The 15,219-nt window shown below is 40.8% G+C and overlaps 1 protein-coding gene across 1 annotated transcript in view; it reads left to right on the top strand.

Annotated features, from left to right (window-relative positions):
• Nucleotides 1-5,250: 5,250 nt before the first annotated feature.
• Nucleotides 5,251-15,219, top strand: part of PPP1R21 (protein phosphatase 1 regulatory subunit 21) — a 59,203-nt gene continuing 49,234 nt past the window's right edge. Inside the window, exons 1-2 of the mRNA XM_081069158.1 lie at nt 5,251-5,461; nt 13,340-13,408. Coding sequence (XP_080925284.1) covers nt 5,405-5,461; nt 13,340-13,408 — 126 coding nt within the window. The 5' untranslated portion in view covers nt 5,251-5,404. The remainder of the gene's footprint in view (nt 5,462-13,339; nt 13,409-15,219) is intronic.

The following is a 15,219-nucleotide window of genomic DNA, read 5'->3' as shown; positions in this document are numbered from 1 at the left end:
ATGATTAAGAAAATACAACTTCTTAATATCAAAATGTAATAGATTTTCAAGATTAACATCTCATAGGTTATTAAGAATATCAAGATTAACATGTTGTCCCTACTCCTTTCCCTCTAAACAGCTCTAATATAGTATCTGTTTCATGAAGGGCCAAGTCTAAACAGACATCAAGGAGTAGAACTCACCCTTTCGCATCCTCACCCCTAAACTAGGACTCATTCACCTTCTGATCATTTCAGCTAAATGGTAAAGTGTTTCCTACATGTGGGCACTTAACTAACAGAGACAGTACAGTCTGCAGAAGAGGCGAAGGACCCACGTTCTAGTTTTGCTCTGTCACCGTGTGCTGTGTGACTTTGGACAAGATATGTTTGGGCTCTGTGTCTCTTCTGTCATTCTTCTGTCTTGCTGTGACTAAGATAGGCAAAGAATTAGGGCATGGCCAAAGGAAGGAGTTGCAAAACCTCAAAGTCCAGAATTCTTATTTTTAGTAGAGCTCCTCAAAGTTGCAAGTCTATAGATTTTTGCTTCACTGAGTACCTATTATAAAACCTGAACTTTGGAGCTAGCTGCTCAAGAGAAAATCTTGTGGAGGAAAGTTCTCCTCCTTCCTTCCCCCTTCTTTTAATTTCATGGTAGAGTGATATGTATTTTCCCATTGGATTAAAAATATAAATAACAAGGATGATAAGTCATAATAAGAGGTCCACAAGTGGCTTTCTTTAATCGTTTCCTGATACAAACACTCTTTGTTTTCCAGTATCTCAGTAATCAAGAGTGGTAACCAGACATGGAGATTGTGAAACAGGCCAGAGAAAATCTTTATCTAATTTTATCTTAATGACTGGTGGGGATAGCTGGCCTTCCGAAGTCGCTATAATAGCTGCTACATACCCGCGAGTTATCATGAAGTAGAATGTATGATTTCAAAAGACAGAACTTTGAAGCTTGAATGAAGTTCTTGATTTTCAGATGTATGCAAAGATGGAAAACACATGACTCTATTGTACCATGAAATAATGTTCACTGAGAGACTGATGCTATCATCTAAGAAACCCAAGGACATAATTGATCACTGTCTGTATAACCAAGGGAAGTTCCACACTGTTCTCTATCTATATAAAGTTGATTCCCATTATTTGCAGGAGTTCTGGTCTATAAAATCACTACAAACACTGAATTAACGAATAACATCGTTCCTAGGGAAAATAGGTTCCTATGAGCCTCTCAACTGATCAATACCTTATTTTAGATGTGTTTCTGTTCATACACTCATTTTATATATATTGTTGATTCATCAACATTGAGCTAAGAGGCATCAGCTCTGTTCTCTTGATGCATACGGAAGTCCTCAAATCTTGTTTTATGCCAGGCCTTTTACCATTCAGGAGGGAGTATGCATGATACAAACCCAAACTTTTTCTTGCTCGTGCTGTGAGACTCATACTATGGTTAGACATGTAGAGAAAATGGAGCGTTTCCTTTTTCTATGACAGATCTCATCTTCCTCACAGTCTTCTCACCATTGGAAGGAGAAAACGTAATTCATCAGTTAATTTCCCAGTTCTTTCAGTCACAACAGTTTTCTTTTAGTTCACAACTGTCCCTCCTTTTAGGAAATGCTCATTTGTACTGAGTGGTCCCCTCCCCCTCATATTGCAAGAAGACTTCTGGGAGTGTGGAGAGAACAGATACTGTGCCCTTGAGGGCAGGGCAGGGGACAATGGATCTTTGTCAGGCAGGTCCCAGTGCTGCTTTCTGGCCCTCACTGGCCTCTGAGGTGATGGTCCCTTACTTAACCATCCACAGATGTCTTCATTTGGGGAAAGCGAGATCTAGTTTCTCTTGGTTTGGTCATGGCCTAGGGGTTCTCCCAGTGGACCTGCCTGTCCTATGTGACTGAGACCTCATGTCAAAGGTGACTCACCCAGGGATATATCTCACTCAAGCTGGGCCAGCAGAGACAGAGACCCTCCTTGGGATTTTTCAAACTGATACTAAGCAACCTAGTTCCTCTACTTAGGCAAAGTTGTGAAACAAGAGGTTTAGGACCTCTGGGCTACTGTGCTTCATACCCAGCAGAAGTAGAGGTGGACCTTCAGGAAGCCACACAGACAGAGCATGAAAGTTGCAGAGGCATTCAGGTCCCTGGTCTAAGTTGCACTTGAGGTCCTTTCTTCTTATTGTTCTGTGATCTAGCCATACATCCTTCTAGTAAATTGCCCCTCTGAGTGCAATCTGGTATCAGTTCTGACACCTGCAACTGAAAAAAAAAAAATCCTAAAACAGTAGATTTTTAAATGCTTTAATGATCATCACAACACATGTACATTTACAAAAATTCCAAACCACCTTCATTTACATCACTCTCTACAAGTGTACTATGATTATAGGTTGGGAACTATTGTTGGCAAGCATATGAGATAATCAAGAGTTTTAAAAATTTTGCTATTGTGAAATGTAACACCCATACAAAGAAGCACACAAAACAATAATGTATCTCCTGAAGAATTATCACAAAGTTAACACCCGTGTAACTATCACACAGAAATAGAACATTGCCAACACCCCTGAAGGCTCTGTCCTTCTCCCTCCCAACTGTTACCATCCTCTTTCCTCCCCAAAGTAATCAAGCTCCTGACTTTCATTGTTATCACTTCCTTATTTTTCTTTCCAGTTTTATTTCCCAGGCATGCATCCCTGAACCTTATAGTTGAATCCAGCCCCCTTTTTTTGAATGTTACATAAATGAAGTCATACAATATAGTTGTTTTTGGGTCTGGCTACTTTTGTTCCAGATTATATTTTTGAGATTCATCCAGTAGTTAACTGTAGCTGTATTTCAGGTTTTTTTTTTTAATTGCCGGTTAGTATTCCATAATATGAATGCACAATCTTTATTCTGTTGATAGACATTTTTGGCCTTTTATGAATAATACTGTTATGAATACTTTTTTTGAGTGTATATGTAACAGAATTGCTAGATCATAAACATGTATCTTTCTAGGTGAGAAAATAATACCAAATTGTTTTCCTAAATCATTGTTCTTTACGTTCCTACCAACACTTTACGAGAGTCTTTTTTGTTCCGTATCCTCATTAACACTTGTTAGTCTTTTTAATTTTAGCCATTTGTGTGGGTGTGCGTGGTATCTCACTGTGGTTTTAATTTCACTTCCTCCTGATTACTAATGAAACTGAACACCGTTTTGCACGTTTAAAGGCCGTTTGTATATCTTCTTTTGGGAAATGCCTGTTGAATTTTCTTGACCATATTTCTATTTGGTTACCTATCTTTCCCCTTATTGATTTATAAGAGCTCTTTATATATTTGGATGAAACCTCTGTTGGATATATATGTTACAATCATCTTCCACTCTGTGACTTGCCTTTTCATTCAGTTAATGGTGTCTTTTGAGGAAGAGATTTTTGACTTTAATGTATTCAGACTTATCAATGGGATTTGAACACCATGCATTTGGCAGAACAACTAAATTAAGCAGTGGAAAATAAATTTCCAGTTCGGTAAAATGAACTTACACAGGCTCTGTAGCCAAAGTTGCACATTCTTTCTTTGGAATGTTATTTCTGAGGTGGCGTTTTATTTTCAAATGATTGAAAATTCTATTATATTACAAACTACAGAAATTTCACTTACAATATTTAATTTCACCGCTTTGTGGTGCCATGGAAAACTAATAATAATAACAACTTAAAAACTGTTGTTCTTAAAATTTGCTGAACAATAGGACTTGGCTACTAGCAAATTGAAAAATATAAACATTTTAGAAAGTCTGTAATCTTCTTACATATTACAGTAGCTGAAAAATGCTACTGTAAAATGAAAGGCTCTGCCTTTCCTTATAAAATCCCAGGCTTACTCATACCAAACAAGAAACCAGGAAAGCACCAGTAGTTTTTTTGATCATGGAAAATTTCAAGCATTCTAAAATGCCGATGAAACTAACATCCCTGTACCTACTACCTAGATAATAAATGTTAACATCCTGTCATATTTACTTTAAAAATTAAATAAAAATAAAGTTTATGCTCCTTTGTTCTCCTGTTTCATTCCCCTTTCTCCTTTTCTCACTAGAGGCCACCGCTATCCAGATTTTGATGTGTACCCTTCCAGCTCTTGTTTCTCCATTTTTAGTACATGTTCACGTGTTCATGAACAATACAAATGTTGCTTTGCATTTTTAAGTGTATCTTTTCATGCTCTAGTATACTGCAATCTGATTTTAAAGTGTTGTGTCATGTAGATACAGATATATACAGATCTAGGTCATTAGTTTGAACTGCCATGCTGTAATTTAAGGCAAACATGCACTCTAAATGTATTTACTCATTCCTTTACCAATGAACATTTCTGTGTAGCAGTAAATGCAATACCTAGAACAACATGTAACATAAAACAGGCCCCCCAAAATTATTTAATGAATGGAGGCAGGCTTTTAATTCAAGCAAAAGTGACATAAAATATCTCTGGAAGACTATTTTTGGTTTCAGTTCTCCAGTTATTTAACATTAACGTCTACCCTATCTGCATGCGTGGCAGAATTCATTCCTGAAATGTCCTAACAGCTTTTTACCCAGTGCCCTGAAAAAGTCTCTGATGTGGTGTGTGTATGGGGGCAGGGATGGCCGACGGAGTGGGTAGGGCAAACACACAAAGAAGTCGCAATGTCAAAATATAAGACAATAAAGGTTTGTCTGGTGTGGAGCAGGGGAAGTGGCAGCAACAAGCACTGTAAATTTCGGGGAGGTATGAGAGTTTACGATGCAGAGCATGTCCGGTGCTACCATATCCGCATAACGAGATAGCGGAATACAGAAGTCTCTCTCTTGGTGCCCGTCCTGAAAGATGTAACCATCAAATTACAGACGGTTGCCATGGGAACCAGAGGGGGAAGGGAAAGGAGGATCGGGCAGAATTCTTGATACGCTTAGAATATTTCTTCTTCCGGTCCTCGGCATTTCGCAACCACCGCCCCTCTCCTCGGTCCCCCGCCCATTCTGTGGACTTTCATCATTGTCTCCCCCCCTTGATGCTCTCCTTCTCCGTTCCAGGTCGCCATCTTGGACCATGCGTCAAGATGGCGCCCCCTGGTCCCTGAGGCAGGGCCCAGGCACACCAGCCAGGCTGCGCGCGCACGTGCTCGGGGGCGGGAGGGTGGGGCGGTGACGTTGACGTCGCCCCGCCCCCGGCAGTCGCTCCTCCCCTCGTCTCACTACGCCTTCCTCCCACTGGGCGAACCCGGAAGTGGAGGAGGAGGCGCGGCGGCGGTGGCAAAGCGGGCAGGAGCTCGGGGAGCCGTACCCTGGAGCTTGTCTGGGGTTGGGGGCGGGGGGCGGGGCTGAACGGCCTGGGCAGCCTGGCCTGGACGGGGCGGGGGAGGCCATGGCCTCGGCAGAGTTGCAGGGGAAGTACCAGAAGCTGGCTCAGGAGTACTCGAAGGTACCCATCGTGGGCGGGGATTAGGGGGTCCCCGGCCGTGCGGCCCCGCGGCCCCGTATTGCCTTGACTTGTCGGGACGGTGGGGGACCGCGGAGCGGGTAGGCGAGCGCACCCCCTCCCTCTCCTCCGCCTTCTCTGTCCACCATTACCGTGCCTCCACCTGCAGCTCCCAGGAGATGGGGCCGGGCGGTATCTGGGTCCGTGTGCGTTTCTGCGGGAAGGAGCTGTAGTTTGATTCTTCTCTCTCACTGAACTAGCGGGCGTGGGACTGGGATGTCAAGAGATCCTGGCTTCTGCCTCTGGTGCTGGCCGGGAGGGGAAGGGAAAGGTGAGGACCACTCCTCTGCTGCTTCCTCAATTTTCCCAGTCCAGTGATGGGGAAGATCCAGCTTTCTACCTTCACACAGGGATGTTATGAGGATAAAGAGATTTCTCTGCCCCCATTCAATTCGGGAGGGTAAATAGAATCATGCGTGTAAACGGCCTCACCAGGCATGGATGGTTATGAATGTATTCAGTGATTTAGCAAGATATTGTCTGGAAATGATTTTGAAAGCTTGAGTGCTAGGGCTGTGTCCTTCTCTTTTCTCTCAGTCACCTGGCGTGGGGCAGAGCACCCAGCAGGTGCTGAATACATGCTGACTTGAGCAAAATAGGGACCTGCCCCTTTGTCGAATTTATGGCATCAGTCTTTTAAATGATGGAACCCTTTGGGGAGGGTGTTTCTGCCTTAAGAATATTCTAATGAAGTTATAAAAGCAGACTCTTCACATCTTTGGAAGTCCGTTCAACAGTCATTAAGCTTCGTTTCCAATGATCTTGGCACTCATGGAGATAATGGGAAGACAGCCCCCTTTTCACAATTTGGAGAAACTGAGACACATTTTTTCCCCTATGATTTCAATTAACATTCACCAAGGTTAAATGAAATATTGTTTGAAAAATAAAACCCATGTCTAAACATACACATTAATCTTTTCGCCAAAAATGGGAGCCTTTTGAAATACTACACTCATTCCAACGGTGCTATCGTTGGCAAAACTTCTTGCATTTCCACTTGAAATTGTCTTTCGAGCCTGAGGCACAGTGCCAGTGATGACAGTTTTCATCCTTTTTGAAGGAATGTTTTCTTGTTTGAAAGGGCCAGAAGTTGTTTGGAACAAACCATACAATGAAGTGGGATGGGTGGAGGATTGCAGTAGTATGCAATGTTGGCTCTACTCTTTTAGAGTGAAAATGTTTCATAGGTATAAAGTAAGGGGACTGATTTTCTTCTCCAGAGAGTAAACAAGCTCACAAGGCAATTGCAAATGGCAAAAGAGAGTTCCAGAAATGTACCGAGCAGTGACTGCATTGCTTAAATAATTGTATAACCTCCCAAAGTAATAAAAACTTTGAAAGATAGTATTCTTTTGGATATGTAAGCTCTTTTGTCCCACACTTATTATGTGGTTCCTGTAAACAGTCCTCCAGAGTTGGTTGAATGAGGCAGAGTTCCAGCTTAAGGAGACCCTGTTAATAAAATGTTCAAACATTGTACGTAATTATGATACAAGAGGACAAATGTTAGTTCATTGGGAACACAGAAGAGGTGGAGGGTAGAAGTTACTCAGATTGGGCAGCAGGGAAGAGGGAGGGAGGGGTAGTATTCCAGGCAAAGGGAACAGGCTATGTTTGCTGACATGAAAACACGTTAAGTAAGATACAAGGCAGAGAGTGGTAAAATATGGTTGGATAGGTAAATTGGACTTGATTGTGAAGGGTTGTGGATGTCAAATAAGGCATTTAAACTTTATCTTTTGAGTAATGGAGAAACATCAAAGGTTTTTAAATGGGAGTGACATTACTTGTAGGAAGAAAACTGGTAACTATTTGGAGGATGGATTGAAATAGGGAAAGATTGGTGAAAAGAAGACAAAATTGTAGTTTGAATAGTTTTGGGGAGAGTGACAGTGACAGTTGAAATGGAAAGGGCGCCTAGATTTAGGAGTTATAGTTAAAAAAATACTTCTTAGCTTACCTTTTTTTCTGGGTGCCCTGCTTTCTGCCTAGCACTAAACTTGTGGATATAAGGAAAGTATGAGGTAGTACTCATTCTTGTGTCTCATTCATTCTGTGGGGCAGGATGAGTGAGGGAAGGCTGATAGTTGATCCTGAATCTCTGAGATGACCACCATTGACAAAGGAGGGCGGGCAGGAAGGGGTACCAATTTCAAGTGAAGGGAAGGATTAATGGTTAAATGCAATCATAGAATTTTTGAATTGTAAAGTATGTTAAAGTTATCTGATTCACAGTAGAGGTGATGTTGGGGTAGTTACTGAAAATTTCTGATGGAGATGGACTGGCTAAAAGGACAAAGGCCAGAGCTTTTAGAGTAATTCCCATAAAGACGATAGTTGGATTTCCAGAGTTAATCAGAGAAGAGCACTTTAGGTAGACTGTTTGGGGAACACCTGTGGGAAGGATGTGACAAGAGGAGGAAGAGATGCAAAAGAGACTGGAACAGGTCTGCCAGATTTGAGGTTATTTTCCCGTTGGGCCAGACCATTTTTCATCGTTTTAATTGCAATGTACTGGAAATTTCAGAACACAAGAGCACAGAGATTGGTCAAAAGATTTCATGTGCTTTTTATTTCCTGTCAATTCTAGTGCCAAGCAATTTCTAGATAAGATCTATGCTACCTCCAGCCCTGTGCCTATGGAAGAGGGATTCTACCTTTTTTCTACCTTGTGGGCAGAAATTGTGGGCTGATACGGAAATCCAATTACATCTTTTCTTTTTCCTTATTTAGGATACACAGGAAAAAAAGATCTCCTCCTAATCTGGAGAAGGAGGCTTACATATCAAGAGATATGCAAGCATGATCCCTAAATCAAGGACATTTGCAGAATCTTATTCTTATTTAATGCAGACCTCAGCCTGTGTTCCAGGAAGAAGCCCATTTCTTGCTTAAGAACCAGTCACAATCATCTTTCCTCTTGAGAAGGAAAAAAAAAAAAGGTCTGAGGAGCTCCCATTAAAGAGACTGAGAGTTTAGCTTAAAGATGAATCCTGGAGGCCAAAGCAGATGAGAAAATCTGAGGCACACAGGTTGCTAAAACATAAAGTGTTACGGAAAGATCAGTAAAAGTGGAGATTAGGATCCTAGTGTTTTGGGAAATTAGGAGATCATTGGAGGCTTTTAAAATTTCAGGTTTAATAGAGTGTGGGGAAGGAAAAGGTAAATAGCAGCTGGTTTTCAGAGAGGTTTGTGAAGTTAGTAGGTAATAGATGGAGGCTACCTCTTTGATATCTGAAGGAAAGCTGATCAAGGCCTCAGTTACTACTGAGATGAAGAATCGAAGACCATTTCTTACTTGGTGTTTCTTCCACGGTCTGTTCTGCTTCTTTGGCTCTGGTATCTCATCATGGAGAGGGGAGGCTAAGTGCACTCAGTGCAGGCTCATTTGATTTCAGCCAGCTTTCTTTGCAGAGGCTCCTGCACTCTTGCCTGGTACCATGTTATGCATGTAAGTGAGTTTCAAGTTCTGTCTTTCCAATGTTTGTGTTACTCTCGGTCAGTGGTTCTCAAAGTGTGGCCCCTAGATCAGCATCATTGGCACCTGGGAACAGGTTAGAAATATGAATTCTTGAGTCCATCCTGGACTTACTGAATCTGAAATTGGTGGTCAGACCCAGGAGTCGCTGTTATAACAAACCTCTCCAGTGATTCGGATGCACACCGGGGTTGGAGAACTGTTACTCAAGGAATGGTTTCAGTATAGTAGCTTTTGCTCAAAGATAATCTTTTTAGTGCTCTTTTTAAGACAAAAAACAATGGGAAAACCAAATATCCATTATTTCTCTAACGGTTTACTTTGCAGGTGGTTCCTCTTATAGTCACGAAGGATGTTTGCCTTTGGGAACTTTCCAGACTTGTGCTCTTAGTATAGAGCTACTCATATCGGGGAAGGGAAGGTTGTGATTCCGTGTGTTTGCTTTCCAGATAGCAAGGCCTGGAAACCTAAGCCGCCCCCATCTGAATGAGAGACAGACTCAGGAGCTGGATTGAATTAAAATCGAGTATCAGTTTTTTTTTCACCCTGATGTGTAGGGTTGACTTCTAAAGTTGGATTGGAAAAGAGCTTTGTGTTCAGTGCTATCCAGTGGAACTTTCCATGAGAATGAAAATGTTCCGTATCTGTGCTGTCCAGTAGGGTGACCACCAGCCCAGGGGGCTGTTGAGCACCTGAGATGTGCTAGCAACATTGAGGAGCTCAGGTTTAAATAATTTAAATTGAAACAGGCACATGTGGCTGTTGGGTGCCCTGTTGAACAGCGCGAGCTTAGCCCTAGATCAGTGCATCACTAACGTGAATGTGTGTGACACACCTGAAGACCTTGTTCAACTGCAGATTCTGGTTCTGTAGGTCTGGGGTGGGGCCTCACGTTCTGCTCCCAGGTGATGCTGCTGCAGCTGTCCACAGGCCACACTTTGAGTGACAAGGATGTCCTCCTCTTCCTCTTTAATTCACCTGACTTGCCCATCTAGTCACTGAAGGGGCAGCTAGACCGCAAGGGTTGGGGTTGGGGGTTTTGTCCTAATGAGTTTCCCTGCATGGGAGCAGGAGGAGGAGAAAGGGTTCCCTTTGAAGACAGGTCTGAGAAGGTTTTTCTCCTGCCTCAGTGACAAGATAACCTCAGCCTCTAGTACATAGACTACCTAGCTTACAGATACTTTATTCCCCTCCAGGGGGAGGAATAAGTAGTAGGTAGAGAGAAAGACTAAATGGTATTCTCAGCACTTGGGAATACTTAAAATGTTAGATCTGGAAGGAGTTTGAGGGATCATCCAGGCCAGAGATAACTGATGCTGGGGTCTGCGGGTGACTTTAGTATTCTGAACCTGCAAATCAGGGCTGTGGTGAGGCTTAGGGACGGGCCTCGAGTTGTCTGTTGCACACATTACTTTGTAGTGAAGAAAAGCTATCTGTTTAAAGATTTGTTTCATAGGGTCGTAAAACATACATAAATGTCAAAATGTCCATTGCATGAAAATAGCTATGTAAGAGTAGCTCTAACACGGAACATTGTTGAGGATTAGATGAGAAAATGCTTACAGATGATTCATCTGTTTCCCCACAAACTCTTGGCAATAGTTTGTGATTGAAAGTAGTAAATCCCTAATCTTGGACTAATTATCCTACCACAGATTGTCACAGTGGCGTGAGAGACATCATAGCTGGCTCACTACCACTCTGTCCCTAAAGAAACAGTGTTGGTCACCCCAGTAAATAAAAAAGGAAAATAAATTCGATTTTAACCTCCCCCAAAATAAATTAAAAACAAAAAAGAAAAAAAAAAAGGAAACAGCGTTGTGATGAGGCTGAGCTCTTCCAGAAATAAAGTTACCTAGAATAGGTCAGGACACTGGTCGTTGGAGAGTTGGGCTCAGGGCTTTGGAGGACGCTGGGTGTCCAGTAGGACCACGAGGTTCAAATCATTTGGAGAAGGGTCTCAGGGACTGTTAAAATAATGACAGTCTCTGATAGTTGTATAGTGCATTACCTTTAAACACTTTGTATACAGTATTTAATGTGATTAAACATTTATTGAGCGCCTTCTTTATCCATAGCACTGATCTTTCATTATAGGGAGGAGATACAAAGAATTATACGGTAGTCTTAGTTGACAGATGGGAGATGAGTAGAGAAATCTATAAATCATACATAAATTAGTAAATGTAAAATTTACTACTTTGAAAAGTAAAATTAAAACTGAACAGTTTAATAAGCGCTGTCTTGTTACTGTACTAGTAAGTTACCGAGGTAGCACATTATCCAAGAGTGTTGATATTGCTTAAAAAGTAACATATGGCATGATTGTAGTCAACATTGAAGCGGTATTTCTTTCTTCTGAACTTCTAAAGCGAGGTCCCCAAACTTTTTCTGTAAAGAGCCTAATAGTAAATATTTTAGGTTTGGGACCATGTGGTTTTTATTGTAACGACTCATCTTTGTCATTGTAGCTCAAAAGCAGCCATTGATAATACATGAATAATGAGTGTGTGTGCCAGTAAAACTTCAAAATAGGCTGCAGGGCAGTTCGACCCATGGGTTGGCTTAGTTTGCCAATCCCAGTTTGAGAGAATGTAATGTCTCTACTACTTTTTTTTAAGTGAAAATATTAAGATTGCTAGTTATCTTTTATCTTCCCTTTTAAATTGTAAGCTCTTTGAAAACAGAGACCACTTCTTTTACTTCTTTTTCTCCCCCATATCATTTAGTACAATGCCTCACACAAGACAAACTAATAAATATACTTGTTCTTCCTTGTATCCTATTCTAGTAATAAGAGCTCTGTTTCCATTTGTGGAGCACTTTATAGTTTAGAAAGTGCTTCGACATAGGTTTCTTGTCTGGTTTTCACAAAAACCTCAGAAGAAGGAAGATAGGCTAGACGTACTTACCCATTTTATAGAGAATATAACTGAGGCTCAGAGGGTTAAGTGAATTTTCCAAGTTTATATTGTCCAGTAAATGGTAGAACAAGATTTGTGTCTTCTTGCTGTTGTGGTAGTGAACCATGATCTTTAACCTTCTAAAAATAGAAGAAACTCATCTTTTGAATCTGTCTTTTGCTCAAACTGAATATCCTGCTTTATTCCTGCCAAAAGCAATATTCCTGCTTTTCTTATTAAAAATTTGAGCTAAATTTTCTCTTGAGTTTCAAATACTCAGTTTAAGGTTTAGTATAAATATTCCTATTCTTTTGGCACAGAAAAGTGTCATTTCTGTTCTTGGGAGACAGATCTGAGCTATGCAGAATTAGCATTAGATTTTTTTGTAAGCGCATCAATAAAAGCGTTGCATTTATTTCTCAGAGAAGAACCTGGTCTTTCATGGTCTCTACTAAACCCTCAGATTATTAATCTGTAAATGTTTTGCTTCAGTGTATTTATACTTTTTTCTATGCTCTGTGTTACCCTTGCTGAGAACTTTTCCTCTTAGTATTATAGAAGTGGATTGCTACTGAAGTTTTATCTTTCAAAACCCTGCCAGTGGTGGTTATATAGATATATACATAAATGAAAATTCATCAAACTGTATAATTTTTTATTTGTATATTTTACGTAAAATAAAGTAATACCTCAATTAAAAACTTAACTATGAAAAAAATAGCCCAAGTCCTATTTCTTCCAAGGCTTCTGCCCACCCCACCCCCAGCCCACTGCTTTTCTCATTTATATGTAGTTTTATAAAACAGTAGCCAATATTGTATAATGGCATTAGGTCTCTGAAGTCAAAACTGCTGGGGTCTGAATCTCGGCATTGTCACTTAACTTCTCATTATTAATGTCTAAATTGAGCCTGCTTCTCAGTTGCTTTTGTACACTGCCTCAGCTGATGCCTGATAACAAGTCTTCCATTCCTGATGACGTTTGCATGACTAATATTAGGCACATTGTCCTGCTAGGTATGTTGATACCCTACACTTTGATTTTTGATAGAAATCTTATTCCGTCACTGGTTCAATTGTATGTATTTTACAGATAAATGATGTGCCAGAGTTTCAAGGAAAATAGTAGTTTTTGTTTAGAGAAGTGACTTGGTTCCATAGAAAGAACTACGTAGTAGAAGTCGAGAGACCTGAATTTTAGTCTCAGTTTTGCCGTGGATTAGTTTTCTGTCACTGGCAGCTCAGCCACTGTGTCTTCATCTGTAAGATGGCAGAACGATGGTACCTACTGTCCTTTGGGCTGGTATTTTTTCACGTACAAGTATATGTGAGAAGATAGTTACTCAGTGTAGTGATTCCTGTAAAGTAATGGTAAGTGATTTCTGGCTGTAAGTGCTTATTTTGTTTCAAACATTAATTATTGCTTGCTCTGTTTTAGCTTCGGGCGCAGAATCAGGTCCTGAAGAAAGGTGTTGTGGATGAACAAGCGAATTCTGCTGCTTTAAAGGTATGCAACAGGAAGTTTGTACTGTGAGGGTTAAGTGAGTGAGTGGTGATGCTCAAAGCAGGGGATTTGGCTGGTTTTCTGGGTTAAAGTCTCAACTCTGACACTGATTTACTAGGGATAGGGATGAGTAATATGTTTTCTGTGTTTAACCTTCCTACTTGCTTATGAATCTGATGAATCCTACTTCATCCTACTTGTATGAATCTGATGTTCTTTGATTTCCTTAGCTAAAAATTACAAAAATGTATTATTTGACTTTATCGAATGCATTTCTCTTTTACCTCAAGGCCTTTACTTAGCTCAGTTCATCGGGATTAATGGGGCTTCTTACCTGTCTTGATCACTAGACAGCACTGTGAGGGGGGCGATATCATATTCATGTTTGTAGCCCCATCATTCAGCAGATGGTTGTCCCTAATAGATGGATTTGAAAGTGTGAATAATTTAGTCCTTTAATCTTGCTTTTGGGTTAGGCTATTTAATAGTAATAACCTGTGTTAATCAGGACACTTTGAGTGATACATTTTACCATCAGCACTTTTGTTAACTGAGGGGAGAAATATGTAGGAATTTGTTTCTACCTCATTCTAGTAGGCAATGAATACTGCTTAGTGATATTTTTAATTGGCTAAATTAATTCTAGAATATGCATTCCTTCTTGGCCCAGTTTCAGTTAAACATACTGCTACCTTCAGTCTTTTGCTCTTTCCCTTACTCCTTCTTTAGACCAAAAGGGTTAGGATTCCTTTTACCCTTATTTCTTTTTGAAGGATCCCCCAACCAGTGACATATCTTAGGCAGTGCCACTCAGGTAACCACGACCCAGAAGTACGAGGTCTGACAATTATGTTTGCGAACTCATCCTGGAAAAAGTGCTACATACTTCATTGCTGAATATCACTATGGTCACCTTCGAAGCGCTCCCCTTGGGGAGATATGTACCGACACCAGCACCTAGTCTATCCTTCAAAGAAATTTTGGAATTCTTTTTCTGGAATGGCCATCAAAGCTGTCATCGTATTACCCTTCATGTCCTGAATGTCATCAAAATGTCTTCCTTTCAATATTTCCTTTATCTTTGGGTAAAGAAAGAAGTCACTGGGGGCCAGATCAGGTGAGTAGGGAGGGTGTTCCAGTACAGTTATTTGTTTACTGGCTAAAAACTCCCTCATAGACAGTGCCATGTGAGCTGGTGCATTGTCGTGATGTAAGAGCCATGAATTGTTGGCAAATAATTTAGGTTGTTTTTGTCTTTTTCACGCAGCCTTTTCAGCACTTCCAAATAGTAAACTTAGTTAACTGTTTGTCCAGTTGGTACAAATTCATAATGAATAATCCCTCTGATATCAAAAAAGGTTAGCATCATTGTTTTGACTCTTGATTGGGACTGACAGAACTTTTTTGGTTGTGGAGAATTGGCTGACTTCCTTTGTGCACTGTGACGCTTTGTTTTAGGGTCGTATTGCTACACCCATGTTTCATCACCAGTGATAACATGGTCTAAAACTTCGCTTTGCCTCTCCAAAAGGTCTTGGCAAACTTCGACTCTCCTTTGCTTTTGTTCATCAGTGAGCTCCTTCGAGACCATTTTTACACACATGCTTCTCATGCCAAGATTTGCAGTTGAGATATTCCTGACTGTTTCTCTATTGATGTTTACTTGGTCTGCTATGCTTCTCACAGTCAGCCGACGATTTTGATGCACAATTCCACGAATTTTTGTAATGTCTTTGTCAGTTCTGCTTGTTACTGGCTGCCCTGACCTCTCTTCATCAGTGACACATTCTCTCCTCTCAGAAAAACATTTAATG

This window comes from Rhinolophus hipposideros (genome assembly GCF_964194185.1).
Source record: "Rhinolophus hipposideros genome assembly, chromosome: 12".
Classification (NCBI taxonomy): Eukaryota; Metazoa; Chordata; class Mammalia; order Chiroptera; family Rhinolophidae; genus Rhinolophus; species Rhinolophus hipposideros.
This window is presented reverse-complemented; position numbering and strand designations above follow the sequence as displayed.